The 17,592-nt window shown below is 33.8% G+C and overlaps 1 protein-coding gene across 4 annotated transcripts in view; it reads left to right on the top strand.

Annotated features, from left to right (window-relative positions):
• The window catches only part of VPS54 (VPS54 subunit of GARP complex), a 147,600-nt gene that overhangs the window by 69,823 nt on the left and 60,185 nt on the right, over positions 1 to 17,592 (top strand). For all 4 annotated transcript variants that reach the window (XR_188455.5, XM_004465095.5, XM_004465094.5 and 1 more), the window contains exons 8-11: positions 5,601 to 5,727; positions 6,663 to 6,770; positions 8,651 to 8,706; positions 10,458 to 10,554. Coding sequence is in view for 3 of the 4 variants with exons in the window: in XM_004465095.5 (XP_004465152.2) it covers positions 5,601 to 5,727; positions 6,663 to 6,770; positions 8,651 to 8,706; positions 10,458 to 10,554 (388 nt within the window). In the remaining variant the exon portion in view is untranslated. The remainder of the gene's footprint in view (positions 1 to 5,600; positions 5,728 to 6,662; positions 6,771 to 8,650; positions 8,707 to 10,457; positions 10,555 to 17,592) is intronic.

The following is a 17,592-nucleotide window of genomic DNA, read 5'->3' as shown; positions in this document are numbered from 1 at the left end:
TTTCTTTCCTTTTTTTTTTCTTTCTGTAACCATTGGCCGTAATTAACCATTTAGAGGGATTGTGGTTCTTTAACACTAGATGCATATTAGAACCCCAGAAGAGCTTTTAAAAATATTTACCAGACTCTACCCAAACCATTTAAATTAGTCTTCCTAGAGAGTACAGCCCGGGCATCTATGTATTTTTAAAGCTCTCTAGGTGATTCTATAGCACGTTTGGGGTAAAACTTTGATTTATAATTATCATTTGGTACTCTACTTTTTTCAGGATTTGGAATTAAAGTGGGGACATCTTCCTACATAATTTTGTTCTTTATAAAGCAAAAACTTCACCTAAAACATCTTCCAACTTCTATTTAAAGAAGATTCTAATTAATGCGTTAACACTACAATGTATCTGATTTACACAATGGGAACTCTTGATTTATTGAATAGTTTTGTATTAGTACAGAGATTATTATAATGGACCTTTTGTATATTTGTTGATTATGTAATTTAAATTTTTTAATGGTTTTAATGCTTAAATTATTACAAAATTGGACAATTTGAATTGTTAGGACAAATATTTTTAATGCAATGAAAATTCTGCTATCTACTAACAATAAAAATGAATGGTTTTCATTGAAATAGTATGTATAATTTGTGTGTTTTATACTAATTTAACTGAAAATATTGCTGAGGTTAATGATATTCCAATGCCTGTTAAATGGATGTAATATAAAAGTCTCTCTTATTATGGGCCTAAGAATATAGTTACACCTTGATATTGTACAAATTTTGATATAGAAAATCTTAACTTACCTTGAAATTCAGGACTGTAGTGTTATTTGCTTTCTTATTGAAAAGGTTTATATATTCCAGTTTTTATTTTTGTTCTTAATTTTCTTTTCTTACTACTTACTACCATTATTACCCTATTACCATCAGCACTGTACAACCCCAGAATATTCACTGAAATCTTTAGTACTCTGTACCAGACACTATGCTAAGCATATTATGTGCATTATTTGATTTCCATCCACAAAAACTCTATGAAATAGGTAATCTTATCCCTGTTCTTACAAATAAGGATATTGAGGCTTGGAAAGTCTTAGATAACTTGTTCCAGGTCATACAGCATCTTATAAAACAATAGAGTCAGGATTCAGCCTAGGTTTCATCTGACTCAAGAGCCTATGCTTTTCAATATATTTGATTAAGGATCTAATAAGACTTGAAACAGATCATTCTGAACATCAGTGCTAATTTTATAGTGCTGGAGATGTCAAAACTGTAAACAAATGAGTTATAGGTTTGCTAGGCCAGGACTTATCATAGTAATTGGTTTTAGGATAAAAATCAATGAAACTAGTTTGTTTTTTTGTCATATGCCTTTTTCTTTGGCAAGAAAACATTCAGAATTAGTTATAGGTTCCAGCTTATGGGATTTCCACCTTGGGGTTTCATTTAAGCGATTTTTATTATTGGAAGTATCAAAAGGCATTTCATATATTAGTTAATCTTAAAATAATCTCCTATAATTTAGATCTTTAAAACATTATAGTAGGCCTATCCACATTATATGCTTGGAGGTAAAACCAAGAAATCAGACTTTTCTGCTATTGTCAAAGTAGTCAAGAATATTTTTTAAAAGTAATTAGAGCTAGGATGGATAGGTGAATCTTGTAGAATATTATAATTCTGGAGGTTGGTTTAAAGATTTATTTAGACAAGAATTTATATGTGTACTCTTAGATATCTTTAATTTTGTGATAAACACTATGATGTTAGTATTGAGGTTCATATCTGCTCTTTTTAATCAGATTTTAAGAATTCTTGTATTTTAAGAATTCATAAAAATGAAGCTCCTCAGTTATTTAAGATAATATCTCAGGTGAAATAGAACCTCACATTTAAGCTATTATGCTGAAAGGACAGAGAGTTTTATTGTTTTGATGCCCAAATACCAGTAGGTACTGTAATATGGATTCACCACCTTAATTCTTTGCTGTGATTTGTTGAAGACTGTTCTTACCTATTAAGAATTGAAATGATAAATATTAGGGAAACTTTTACCAATAAGTTTTTTTCAATTGTTGAGTGTTAAACCAGTAGTGTGCAATTAACAGTTGAAACTGATCTTTATAAAAATGAGTTCAGAATATATTCAATATGCAACCCAGTTGCTTTAAAAAAATAATGCAACTTTTTATTGGAAATTCAGACAGACACAAAAATAGTGAATTATTTGAGTTAATTTTATAAAGCTGTGCAAAAGTGTCTTTTAATATATGGTTTCCAAATTCTCATTTTTTTTCCTTTCAAAGTATTTATTGAAGAAGTTCGGTTATTTTTCTTGCAAAGCTTCTCACAATCTGGTTTTGTTGACTGTGGTCTTCATGCTTACTGCATTCTTATTTCATCTATATTTTCTAAAAATTGGTAATTAGATTTAAAGGCTTGATCACATATAAGGGCACCTGATAGGTAGTGGTGTATATTTCAATCAGGAGGCGTATATCTGTTTGTCTCTCTTTTCTGTTAGCATCTGTTTTATGATCACTGTCTAGATTTATCATTTCATTATGGGTTGCAGTTTGTGGTATTCTAATTTTATACTTTCTTTTGCATTGATTAGCTAGAATATTTCTCTGAAGTGATGTATCCCATAAAAATTATTTGATTATTCTGAAGGATAATTCTTATCAGAATGACAAGATAAATTCTGGATTTTATCCCCTTTAGCAGTTTTCAAAGTAATGAATTGGAAATCTAAAGATGTGGAAGATGTATATTTCTTTTTAATATTATTGTAAATGCAGTTATCTAAATGTATTTGAAGTATTTAAGTTCTTTGCTGTTTAGAATTTTATTGATGTTCTAACTGTCCAGTTTTTTGTAGGAGTTTCCTCAAGTTCATTCTTGTGTTCTTTTGACATGATTCCACAAGTAGTCATTGTTTTCTTTCTTTGTGTTAGAACTAATATTAATAATATACATTTTCTGCTCTGGATCTATATTCAGTCATTCATTTGAGGAGCTCAAGTTTCTTTTAGTGGGAAATGGTATTTAGAGATCATGGTCTGGGTACCAGAGGTGCTTCTTGCTTCTGGGTTGGTCCTTATTTCTAGGCCTCCCTAGTGGACAGAGCTAGAAAATAAGTTTTTGTTGTTTTAAATATATATATATCTTTATATCTATATAATGATATATAGATTTATTATATATATATATAATATATATTATATCCTATTTAAATTCAATCTTATATATCTGTCTCCTTTCAACTAGGCTGAAAATTATGGTTCTCAATGACACTGATATAATTACCCATTTGCTTTATCCCGAAATATATGCAGAATGCTCTCAGAACTACCAATCTCAATTCTAACAATCTCATTACTAAAAACAGTGTAGGACATTTTCTTCTTTTCTTTAAGATATATCCATGTGGGATGGACAGTTAAATTACTCTGTTTTAAAATCACTTCAAATAATAAATCTTTGTGTTGTTTTGTCACTAACTTGATACACAGATTCATTTGTTTTATTTGTTTTTGATATTTAAGGATTGCATTTTTAAACTTTAGTTCCAAAGTCAAATCTATAAAATATTCAGAGAAACTTAGTTTCCATCCTAGTTCCCTCCATAGTTTCCTTCCCTTACCCTATAAGTCACTATTTTTAAAAAAGGTTTAGTCTGTATTTGTCTACTTTCCTACCCATCCATCCATCCATCACGTTAGATAAGCATTAGAATACTGTAATACTTTTTTCCACCTTGCTATTTTTAGCTTATAATATATCCTGAGATCAAATATATTCTGGTGATGCATTCTCAATGGGACATATCACTGCAAGGGGACAAATACTGGTTCTTGAAGGATTTGTGGCTATCTAAAGGGTCAGAAACAGTTTATCTGTGATGTTTGAATTTCATTGTTGGGTAGGAGTGATTAGGGAAAAAATGTCTACAGTGGTTTCTTACGGAAATAATAAAAGGTTGAGAAACCTTGCTCTGAAATTGTAAATAGAGGTATTCCTCAATTCTTTTAAAAGCGTATAGTGTCTCTTTAAGAATGTATCATTATTTGTTCAACTAGTCCCCTATTGGTCAACATTTGAGTTGATTCCATTCCTTCATTATTACAAACAGTGCTGCAGTGAAGGTATGTATGTTCTTTTGTATTTTTGCCAGTGTATCTTTAAGAGAGATTTCAAGAAATCTGATTCCTAGGTCAAAGGATAATTGCCTTTGTAATTTTCGTAGATATTACCAAATTCCCCTTATGGCATTGTTTTAGTTTCTATTAGTGGATATGTTCTAAATTAGCTTATTGTGAGATGTTGCTCCATTTATAAGAACCTTATTAGTCTTCTATCCACTTGTAAGAAATAAAATTTTCATATTGTAAAATGCAATCTTATGTTATTTCACTTACCAGATTTATTTCAAATTTTCACTACACCTATTTACCAGATGTTTATAAAAGGAGAACAGGGTATCAGACTAAAAGGTCACATGACTTTAACTAATTTTAAAGATTGTGCTCCATGTGGTCTTTTTTGAAAATGACTAACCACATTGTATTTGTTTTTCAAGTACATTTAGTATGTATTTGTTCACATGTTTGTTTTAAAAATGGCCTGAAAAGATAGAACTTAAAAAGAAATTTTCTTTTTGTCTTGAGGTATAAACAGATTTCCCATTGACCTATATTACTTAAGATTTGAAATCTTGTAGATCAACTTGTTTATCTGGGTTTCTTCATTATTTTTATAAAGCTATTAGATTGCATGGCAAAAATCTCTTTGAATATGAAGGTGCTCATCCTTAATCCCCTGCAGAGCAGGGACTACTTGGGACCATTCTTGTCATTTAGACTGTGTACTCTTTTTTTCTAGGGAAAAGTTTCCAAAAACCCTTTAGGTAATACCTGCCTTTACCAATGCAACTTCCCCCAGCCTAGAGTCCTTCTCACTTTCACCCTAGCTGGGATCTGCAACTATTAGAGATAGATTTAAAAGAAGTTTTGTGTTCAAAAGGTGGCCATAGGTCAAATATAACCCAGTAGTTTTATATTTTTACAGTCTCATGTTCTAATGATGTTTAGTTTAATGACCTGAGGGATGTTGCACAGTAACTCAAACAGATCATGACAGAAATTGAATTGAGTCAATTTGAACCTGTAGTCCTTCAGATATTTATACCCAGAAATGGGCCCTACACACAAGTAGGTACCTGTAATGAATTAAATGAATGGTTGGAGAACTATAGGCATTGATATACAGTAAATATATCAATGCAGTAAAAAGGAGGAAAGAACTTAAAACATCTGAATATTTCGTCCATAAAAAGCAGTAATAAAATTCACCAGGTAATCAGGTTTTCTAGAACATATTTAACTGTTCCAAGAAAAAGGATGTGAAGAGAAAAATAGAATTCTGAAGATTCAGTGAAATTATCTCATTTACTTTGATAAGTTAAAGGACTTTTATTAAAACATCCCATTATTACACAGGTACTGTTAGCTAGAAAAGTCTTACCTACTAGTTGCCCTGATCATGGAATGAATTAGTGGTTTTTAATAACTATATAATATTTTTATCTTCCTTTATAGGCATTTGGGATCACAGCTTTGTGAATTAGAAAAGCTGATAGATAAAATGATGATTGCAGAGTTTTCTACTTATTCTCATAGTGACTTAAATAGACCACTGGAAGATGACTGTCAAATTTTAGAAGAGGTATGTGTTTTGAACTGTGGAATGAAATTAATGCCATTGCTTAGTGTTAAATCCTAACAGCCTTAGCTTAGAATACATTCTTCTCAGACTATATAAAGCAAAACTATATTAAATCAGACTTTTGAAATCCTTTACTAGCTCTGTGACCGTAGCAAGCTCCACAATTGTTTTCTGTCTTAATGAAATTAGAGAATAGAATAATTTTATAGCTTAATTAGTACATAAAGTTAAACGAGGTCTTTATAGCTTACAAACCAAGTTCAAAACATACCTAAAGGATGAATTAATTTATATTCCATGTGCAAGTGTACACTGGGGTATATCTTTTATAAAGAACTGATCAGGTATATGTTAATTTATCAGTCTTCAAAATTCACTGAGCACCTATTAGAAACATGTTTATGCATAAGCATATACAATCCATCTTATCCAGGCTTCACTTATATTATAACATCTCATTGCTGAATACTGCCAAAAACTAGTAAAGAATCCAAAAAATTCTGATAGCAGCCTAAGTAGTTATAGAGATTTTTGTACATGGTAACAGTAGACTCCTCTCAGAGCATCCAAGTTATCTTTCCATTCTTCTAGATCACTAATTAAAAGTTACAGGACTCATGGAGTATTTATTGGTCATCAGGATTTGAGAGGAATACTTTTGTATTTGTTGAAACTAGGCCTGAAAATATGCCCCCAAACCAGCTTCATTTGATCCACTGAGGTAGAATAGGATTTACCTGTTTTTAGAGCTTGGACTCCAAAAATCTGATGACAAGATACCTATGGGAGGGGTTCCCCCCCCAGGCTTCTAGAAAAATAGTAAGGATAGAGATCTGATGATCAAGCAAGAAACCATTGATGCTGAATATTTCTACCTCTAAATGAGATTATTTCTTATTTGAAATGTGAAATTGCATACTTTTATATTTTAATAGGAAAGGCTTGTATCGCTTGTATTTGGACTTTTAAAACAAAGAAAACTCAATTTTTTAGAAATCTATGGTGAAGAAATGATTATTACTGCAAAGAATATCATCAAACAGGTAACTGTATGTTTTTATTTGCTATATTTTGGTCTAGAATCTTTTGTGAAAATTTTTTACATTATCCCAATAATTATATGTGTAGTACTATAATAGTAATATTTGCTTATTTATTAAAAAAGTGAAAATACAGAAAAATGAAAGGGCAAAAGCAGTCCACAAGCCAAAAGATTACTACTTTAAGAATATTGGTATATGTAGATTGTTACTGATGATTTTCATTGTTGCTGATATACTATATATATGACTTTGAACTGTACATAGGAATCATAGCATAAGCATTTTCTCCTGTTATTATATAAGCCTTCAAAATATAATTTTAAATGGTTATATAAAATTCTATCCGCACTATGTTGGTTAAACCTAAACATTTACTTAACCTTTCTTTCGTCTATGTTGAATATTTAGATTGTCTTCAATTTGATACTGTAAATAATAGTGCAACAAACATTTTAGATATAAAGGGTTTTTTTCCCCTCCATACTCAGATTTATTTTCTTAGAACTGATTCCTAGAAGTAGAATCATTGATCAGAAAAGAAAAGTATTTTTTTAAATTGTTTGATACATAGAGCTGAATTGCTATCTAAAATGATCTTAACCATTGTATACTCTCACTAGCAATAGATAAATGTTCATTTCTTTTTTACTCTGATCTATGAGAAATCATAATTTTTAACTAAAAGCCATGTGTTTTTTAATTCTTCCCTGATCTTTGTTTCAATTTCTTTAGCTCAGATAAATCACATTCACTTAGATAACATAATGTTAAATACATTTGCTAGGCTTAATTGAGCATCATCATCAGGTTGAACATGTGTTTTTAATATTTACATATTTAAAACAAGCAAAAAGAGATATAACCACTACCTCTTTAGTCTTTCTCAAACACTGATTAAAACACTGTTTTTAAATCATTACAACCACTTTGGAAAATTGTTGCCAGTGTCTACTAATGCTAATCATACACATATTTTTATGACCCAACAATTTTATTCCTAGGTATTTACCCAATAGTACTACACACATAAGCTCACCAAAAGATAGCACAAGAATGTTTGTGGCAGCACTATTTGTAATTAAAAAAAAAAAAAAAACAACTCAAATTCCATCAGTATTAGAAAGAATAAGTAGAATTCTGGTATATTTCTACAATGGAATACCTTATAGCAATGCAAATAAATTTACATGATGCAACATAGATGAATATTACAGACATAATGTGAAATCAAAGAAACTAGATAAAAAAGAGTATGTACTTATGATTCCAAACACAGGTAAAATTAATCTATGGTGTTAAAAGTCAGAATAGTAGTTTTCTTTGGGAAGAAGTAGTAACCAGGTAGGGAGCAGGAGAGGGACTTGTGGATCAATTTCTTGAGCTGAGTTCTGATTATAAGATGTGTTTCATTTGCAGACAATTACTGAGCTGTAAGCACTGTTTGTACAGCTTTATGTGTATTATACTTTAACTTTTTAAAAACTGCTATTCTTAAATTCCCAGACTTCTAATGTTTAAAACATTAAATAACAACAGCAAAACAGCTTTGAACTGTTGGGTGTATTGCAAGGAAATGTAACCTCCAAAATGAATTTCTTTTACTTCACTCCTAGGTATTATAGTTTATTTTTTGTGGTGTATGATTTTGGACAATTTTCAATATTGAGACATTTTAAATTATGGCTCAAACATAATTCTGGAGTAATTATTCAATAGAGTAACAGTAATGCTGTAGTATATGGTATGTATAAGTTATATAAGAGAAGACTGGTAAAATGATTATATTGTAGTCATTGCAGTCCTTTTTTTGTGTAAAAATGGAACAGAGTTTTTAGGACTCTAAGGACAATCAGATTAATTTTTTTTCTTAAATTTTTCAGTGTGTGATTAATAAAGTTTCACAAATAGAAGAAATAGACACAGATGTTGTTGCAAAGTAAGTATATCTATGTAGGTTGGGGGTTAGCAGTCAGAGAAAAGATGACACATGCATTTTAGAATAATTTGAGGATTTAATTAGGGAATTATTTACCAAGTTATGGGCAGTTGGCACAAGTGATAGTGCAGTGCCTTTTAAGGGAAAAGTAAAGAGAGCAATTAACAGAATCCGGAAAGAGAAAGACAAGTAGTAGTTGAGAAAAGCCATGACCTTCATTGGAGGGATGCAGTCATCCTGAGGCAGGTCGTTTGGGAAGGAGCCAGAGGAATAAGTACCTTTCCTCCTTCCAGTCTTTGCAAAGACTCCTCAGTGACCAAGGCCAGCCTGACAGCTTTCTAGGGCAGAGAGCAGGGTGGAGAATGATAGAAATGTTTTATAGATATGGAAGGAGGAAATGGAAGAGAATTCAGTACAGGGGGATAGTAAATGTTGTTTAAATTATCTAGCTATATAATTAAATGCAGCTTCTAATTCACTTTGAAGAGTTTTTTGTGAATGATTTTGAAGTGCTCATATAGCCCTCTTACTTTCTCTTTGAATTTTCAAATTTGTATTTTGTTTTTGTTTTCACTGTTGAAATTCCTGTTTATTCTGAAAAGAGTAGGGATAAATATTTTAACATTATGAACTTCTCATTCATATAGATATCTAAACATTATTAACTGACTTAAGATAATGGATATCAATATGGAAGACTGACACTTCCATTGGCCAATGCCAAAGAATGGAGATTATGAAATTTTATCTCCTACACTATGACCTGGTGAAAATTAAGTTTCAGAATTAGTTGAAGCAACCATAATGATGGGGAAATCATTACTAATAAGTCATCAGGATTCTCTTAGAAGCCCCAGGGACATGGAAAGTCAGTAATTTTTAATTTTCTTCTTCCCTGGGGAGTTTCAAGTAGAGAGCTTCCTCTGAAAAACAGAAGTATCTTTGAGAATAAGTTCCTAGCTATAGAAGCATTCATTAAAAAATTTTAGTATGGCAAGGCATTTTAGTACTGTAAAGTATCTTTTGGAATACTATTTTGCATTAGTTTTTTCATCTTCAAGTTATTAATTGATGTCAGCTAAAAAATAATACAGTATTTGCTACTTTCATAGCACTTTTTCATGCACTAGGCATTATTCTTAAAACTTTATATAAACTCAGTTAATAATAAAGTAGGTTTGATTACTATCTCCATTTTTAAGATGAGAAAATTACAGGATGGACAGAGAAAGTCATATGCCCAGGGTCACACAGTTAGTAAGTGGCAGAGCTAGAACTTGAACTGTGGCAATGTAGTCCCAGAGCACATGCCCTTACCACCATGGCCTATTACCTCCTGTATGTGGAAAGGACTTTTTAGTTTGTAGTTAGAAAAGCAGCTTATTAAATGTATTGGGGGAGAGATTATGTACCTATTTTCATTCCAGAATATATCTTCTCTACTTTTAATCAAAATTGGCTTATTTCTCTATGATTCACTCATTCAGTGATTACACAATACCTTCACATGTAATTACTATATGATAAGGTTCATATGTCAGTATACTTGACTAGACTAGTCTTAAAGATGTTTAAACCAAGAGGTATTTGGTAGTTGACCTCTTTTCTCAAGATTCTACAATTTTAGTTAGGTATTAGATGAAATTACATTTTTCTTTCATTACTAGAAAGTATTTAATATAGTTTCCTTTAATTTACAGGTGTTATATTGGCCCAGAGACAATCATTTTTGTTTGAATATTTTTTTCTAGGCTTGCAGATCAGATGAGAATGTTGAATTTTCTCCAGTGGTTTGATCTGTTAAAGGATATTTTCTCTAAATTTACAATTTTTCTGCAGAGAGTTAAGGTAAGCATATGTGATTATCATTTTGCCTAGATTATCCCTAAAATCTATAGTTATACATGAGAAATATACAACAGAATTGCATAGGAAATAAAACTAGAATAAAACACAGTTTCTTTATTTTTGCAACTTTCTTAAAGAAGCCCTGGTTTTAAATAAGATTGGGATCTCTTCAGAATCTTTTGACAATGTTTATAATTTTGGATTATTTGTTTTATATTAAAAAGAAATATTATAATGTTTACTTTGCATTAAATATTGAATAATATTTTCTCTTGTGGTGGGTTCATGATGCTTGAATTTCTCTAGGTATCTAGAGGTAAAATACTGTGAGACACTCAAAAATATACCCCAAACCACTTAATTTTTCTAGCACTTTATGTGATATTATATTTTTTAACAAACCATATTCAAATTGTTCCAGAATTTTTATTTCATTTGCATTTTAAAATCAATTTTATTGATATCTACTAATAAAGCACACAGTCCCTCCAAAATGTACAATCAGTGGTATTTGGTTTAATAACATAGTTGTGCATTCATCACTCAGTCATTATTAGAGCATTTAAGTAGTATGTCTCTTTAGTCAAACCTCTTAATTTTAAGTCATTCTGTATAAGGAAAAGAACACATGCTACTCAGCATTTTTCAAAGAAAAGATATCACAGAAGACTATAGTACCTATTGGTAAGACAGTCAATAGAGATTATTGAATGTGACAGTTAAAAGGGACCATGTATAAAATTTTATATTCTTTGAGTTATCAAGTGTCAGTATTGTGTTGTATGGGCTAGATAACATCCCCAGCACCTCCTGAGTACTATGTTAAATAGTCTGGGGTACTTTGATACTTGCCTATGACGTGACTTTTCCTTATTGACATAGCAATGTCTTAGCAATGCTAAGTAAGCTTTCTAATCAGGGTGGAAAAGTTTTATAGAATGTGATTCACTATCCCTAATTTATATTACTATCAAATATGTTATTCCCACCCACTGATAATGATTAATAACACATCTGTTGATTGCTCAATAACTAGGCCATGTTTTCACTTTTCCTTTTATTTCTATATTATGACATACTTTAAAAAAAATTAATTTATTGAATTATATCACTCATACATAAACATACATAAGCAATAAATGTATAATAATACTTGTGAACCTACAAAGCAAACATATATAACATCACACAGGAATCCTACAATTCACCCTACCACCAACAACTTACATTGTTCTTAAACCTTTTTTTTTAAGATTTATTTTATTTATTTCCACCCCCCCACCCCCCCATTTCCTGTGTCTTCTATGTTCATTTGCTGTGTGTTCTTCTGTGTCTACTTGTATTCTCATTGGGCAGCTTTGGGAACCGATCCTGAGACCTTCCCAGATTAGGAGAGAAGCAATTACTCTCTTGCGCCACCTCAGCTTCCCTCTTCTGCTACATCTTATTTTCTCTCCTCTGTGTCTCTTGTTGAGTCATCTTGCTGCGTCTGCTTTCCACATCAGCCGGCACTCCTGTGCAGGGCCGCATTCCTGCATGGGCCCACACTCTGCGTGGGCCAGCTAGCCCTCACTAGGAGGCCCTGGGCATTGAATACTGGACCTCCTCTGTGGTAGACAGGAGCCCAGTTGGTTGAACTACATTCATTTCCCTTAAACCTTTTTAACTAATAATTAAAGAGCATTGTCAAAATAATACTACAAACCAAAGTATTTTCCCCCAACCAACGCTATTATTATTATCTTTATATCATTTATATATGAACATACATAAACAACTAAGTGTATAGTAGAAGTTGTGAACCTACAAAGCAAACATGCATAACATCACACAGGGTCCCATACATCAACCTTCCACCAACAGCTTGCATTGTTGTGAGACGTTTGTAACAAACTGTGAAAGAATATTGTCAAAATCTTACTGCTAATCATAGCCCCTATCTTACACCTGATGTTTTTCCCCTAATCCACCCTGTTATTATTTTTTAAATATATTTTTTATGACCAAAGTTGTAAACTTATAAAACAATCATGCACATGTGCAGAATTCCCAAACAACACCTTCCATCAACACCCACACTGTGTTGGAACACTTGCCACGGATAAGATGATAATATTTGATTGTTACTATGTCCATATTGTGCATTTTGCTCACATCTTCCATTCTGCCTCATTATTAACACAGTACATCTTCCACATAGATGCAAGAATATTATATTATTACTGCTAACCACAATCCATAGGTTGTTCCAGCTGTATTTTTCCCATGCTTCTCCACATTCCCAACACCCTGCAGCAGTGATGTACATCTGCTCCAGCTCACAAAGGACACTCCTGCATCTGTACCATAACCACAACTCTCATCTACCTCTTGGTTTACTGTGCTATTCAGTTCTTAGACTATTCTCCAGCATTCTGTCAACTGGCACCTACACACCTGGACTACCATTTTCAGTCGCATCCCCATCTATAAACCAGCTGTCACTCACTATGTTTTACCATCCACTCTATACATTTTCACACTTTTACAGTTAAGCTAATTAAAACCTGTACATACATTAAACATCAGTAGTCCATCTCAGTCCTCCTCTTATGTCCTTTAAGAATCCACCACCTACCACCAGGTCTTGAAGCTATTTTCCTACAATTTCTTCTAGAAGTTCTATGGTTCTTGGTTTTATTTTTAGGTTTTTGAGCCATTTTGAGTTAATTTTTGGATAAGGTGTGAGATAGGGGTTCTCTTTCCTTCTTTCAGCTGTGGATATCCAGTTCTTCCAGCACCATTCGTTGAATGGACAGTTCTGCCCGAGCTGTGTGGGTTTGACAGGTTAGTCAAAAATCACCTGACCATATATGTGAGGGTCTGTTTCTGAACCATAAATTTGGCTCCATTGGTCCCTGTGTCCATCTCTGTGCCAGTACCACGCTGCTTCTACCGCTCTAGCTAGGCAACATGATCCAAAGTGTGGAGATGAGGGTTTGCTTCTCCTTTTGTGATGCCCCAGCCATTCAGAACCCCCACCCTTCCAAATAAATTTGATGATCATGTCCCCAACCCCTTTTTTCATGCTGGTGAAATTTTCATCGGTACTGCACCAAATCTGTATATCAACCTGAGTAGAATTGAAATCCCAGTGATATTTAGTCTTCCAATCCATGAGCACAGAATATTCTTCCATTATTTAGGCCTTTTTTGATTTCTTTTAACATTGAGTTGCAGTTTTCTGAATACAAGTGCTCTACATCATTGGCTAAGTTTATTCCTGACTATTTTGATTGAGTTTTATTTGTCATATTTTATTTTCACTACTTTTTTGATACTTTTAGTTACTTTTATTGATAGAATCTTCATTTCTAGACTCTCTTCCAGGTCCCTCTCTCCTGTCTTTTCAGACTCTAGCATACCCTTTAGTATTTCCTGAAAATCTGGTCTCTTGCTTAGAAATTCTCTCAGTTTCTGTTTATCTGTGAATATTCTAATCTCACCCTCATTTTTTTTTATCCCCTCCCCCTTGTGGCTTTGTTTGCTTTCTGTCTGCTTTTCTGTGTCCATTTGCTGCACATTCTTCTATGTTTTGTTTTTGTTTTTGTTTTTTGCTTTTCTCCCTTTTTGTTGTGTCACCTTGCTGAGTCAGCTCTCCATAGCACTTGTGGACTGGCAGCTCTCTGCAGCATGCAGGTAAGCCTGCCTTCACAAGGAGACCCCAAGACGTGAACCCAGGGCCTCCCATATGGTAGATGGGAGCCCAACTGATTGAGCCACAGCTGCTTCTATCACCCTCATTTATGAAAGACAGTCTTGCTGGATATAAGGTTCTTGGAAGGAAGTTTTTCTCTTATAATATCTTAAATATATCAGACCACTGTCTTCTTGCCTCCATGAAATCTGGTGAGAAATCAGCACTTAATCTTATTCTATTGGGTATCCCTTATATGTAATGCATTGCTTTTTTCTTCCTGTTCTCAGAATTCTCTCTTTGTCTTTGGCATTTGCTATTACGATTAGTATGTGGTTTGGAGTTGGTCTATTTGAATTTTTTTGAATGGGAGTATGTTGTCCTTCTTGGACCTGGATATCTATATCCTTCAATAGGCTTGAGAAATTTTCTACCATTATTTCTTCAGATATGCCTTCTGGGACACCCAGGACATGTATGTTTGCACTCCTTTTGCTGTCATTTAGTTCCCTGAGACCTTGTTCAATTTTTTCCATTCTTTCCTTCATCTGTTCTTTTGTATGTTCACTTTCAGAAGGCATTTCTTCAAGCTCCCCAATCCTTTCTTCTGCCTCCTCAAATCTGCTATTCTATGATTTCAATGATTTCTTTAATTTCATTTATTGTACCTTTCATTCCTGTAAGATCTATTTTTCTGTGTATGCTTTCAAATTCTTCTTTGTGTTCATCCAGTGTCTTCTTAATATCCTTAATCTCTTTGGCCATCTCATTGAATTTATTAATATTTGTTTGAACATTTATGATTAGTTGTCTCAATTCCTTTATGTCATCTGGAGGCTTATCTTATTCCTTTAACTGGGCCATAGCTTCCTGTTTCTTGGTGTGGATTGTAATTTTTTGTTGGTATCTTTGCATCTGGCTTACTAGAGTATTTATTCTGGGTGCAGTTTTTCTCTTTAATTTAGGACTTCCTGCCCTTTCTCCCTTGCTGGTTGTGCAGTAGGAGCCAAGGTTGTAATTGGTGCTATAATCTGTGGAAACTCAAGCTGCCCTCATTGCGCTGGAGACGGATGAAGCTTCTCCCGGCTTTCTCCTTTGCCAGGGGTAGGGACACAGTCACAGCTGTGTGGAATAATCCAAGTCGTGCAGGCCTAGACTGTAGTTGCCCAGAGAGACTGATGAAGTTTCACGCCCCTTTCTCCCCTGCCTGGGGTGGGGATGGAACTGCAGGTGTGGGCCGCAATCTATGCAGTGCAGGTCCAAGATGACCGCAGTTGCCCTGGTAGTCTTCTGATTTTCAGGCTGTTCCAGCCAAATGTACTTGCAGTTACCTGGATAGGCTGGTATAGGGCCCACCACCCTCCTTTCTGCCAGAGGCAGGGTTGAAATCTAGTCTAGGGCTACAGGCCCATCTGGGTGAAAGAAACTGGTTCCTACTGTCATTGTGATTTTCAGTCAGCCCAGCTTCCCCTCAGGCTGGGGGCGGAGCCAAAATGGTGGCCACCGGCCTCTTTCCAACTTGGGCAGATTCACCACCCCAGCTGTTCCCAGGGTCTGCCAATCAGGAGCCAAAATCAGCAGCCAACCATCTCATCCTCCTGTTTTTGGGAAATGGAGCTTCCAATTCCAGCCACAGAATAGCTCCTGGTGGGATAATCACCAGCCTCCTTGTCTTGGCCAGTAATTTCCCAGAGAGGATGGCACAGATCCCCACAACTTCCCCTCTGCTGGAGGTGGCACTGGGGTCTAGGCTAGAGCTGCAGTCTGATCTGGATGGAAAGAAGCCAGTCCCCATCAGCAATGTGATTTTCAGTCCACCCCACTTTCCCTTGTGCCAGGTGCAGAGTTAAGATGGTGGCCACCAGCCTTTTTCTGACTTGGACAGGCTCAAACTTTAACTGTTCTCAGGATTATACTTTAGCCCACTGAATTTACTCATCAGTAGCTGAAGTTAGTGCCCAACCGTCTCTTCCTCCCCCACTTTTGGAAAGTGGAGCTTTCATTTCCAGCTGCATAATAGCTCCCGAGGCGGCTTGTGCCTCCAGTGGAGGATGGGCACTGACCTCTGTGGTGTGGAGTGCTCTACTTATGAGTCTTCTCTGCAGATGGGCAGTCTCCTTCCACTCCTTCAAGTATGTTGCAGGATGCTCCTCTGGCCTCCCTGAGCCCCCAAACAGCTCCTTCAGCTAACTCCAGATAGCTTTGGGTGTTTACTAACTGCCCTGTAGCAGGAGCTGACTCTAGGAGCTCCTTACTTCATTGTCATGTTACTGGCTGTCCTCCATCACATACTTTTATTGCATGTTTGGGTATATAGAACCCCATCATTGAATAGTGTAGAATCAGCATTTTGTCAGTAATTGTTTTTAGTAGCTACTCCATTTTCAGGTTCTAAATCAGTTAAACCAAGTTGAATTACTATATATATGTTCAGTATTTGAACAGTAGTATGTCTTCATTGCAATTTATCGTTTTCACATTTGGGCCATTTAAACTATTACTTCTATAGAACATCTTTGAAGGTGACATATAATCTTAAATGTGGTACTTTTTTCTTTGAAAAAAGTTTGTAATTCTATAGGGATAGATTTCACTAAAATGTAGTGTTAATTGCAAACTCTTCATTTTTAATTTTTTAAATAACTAAAATTGGAAATAACCCAGTTGTATAACAGTAGAGGAATGGTAAAATAACTTATGCCTAGCCTGCCCTTTACCATACAATATAATGCAGCCAAGAATTTTTAATGATAGAAGAAATTGCATACATGTCTCATTAAGTGAAAAGAGATCAGCCTACTTACATAGTGTCATCTCAGAAATATTAAAAAAAATTTAGAAGAGCAAAGAGGTAGTCTAATGGTCTCTTGGGTAGTTATCTTTAGGTAGCATGTTATATATAATTTTAATTTTTTATTCTCTCTTTAGCCTGTGTTTTCTACAAAAAGATACTACTTTTATAATGAGGAAAAAAAAGGTTTTGTTTTTTTAATAGTGTTTACCATGTTACAGGAATAAATCATTTGAAACTCTTGTTTACCCTATTAGGGTTATTAATTTACTGCCCAACATTCTTGTATTTACTTCTCAAAAAACAAAGGATAGTCCTTATGTCACTTTAATATTAAAGTAAATTGTATTTTTAAAATAAAGCTTAAAATTTCAGCCACAGCATTTCAGTAATATATTCTGTTTAAATGGTGAAAAAATAAAAAGATTGGGGAATGAAAATTTCATATTTGAGTGATTATTGCTGACTTAAAGATCTGTATTGCTGTTAATTGCATTTTGAATTCTTATTAAAATTTTTTGTTGTCTGTAACCCATAGATTAGACTTATTTGTATAGCTAAGAAATAACAT

This window comes from Dasypus novemcinctus, chromosome 17 (genome assembly GCF_030445035.2).
Source record: "Dasypus novemcinctus isolate mDasNov1 chromosome 17, mDasNov1.1.hap2, whole genome shotgun sequence".
In the NCBI taxonomy this organism is placed as follows: domain Eukaryota; kingdom Metazoa; phylum Chordata; class Mammalia; order Cingulata; family Dasypodidae; genus Dasypus; species Dasypus novemcinctus.
This window is presented reverse-complemented; position numbering and strand designations above follow the sequence as displayed.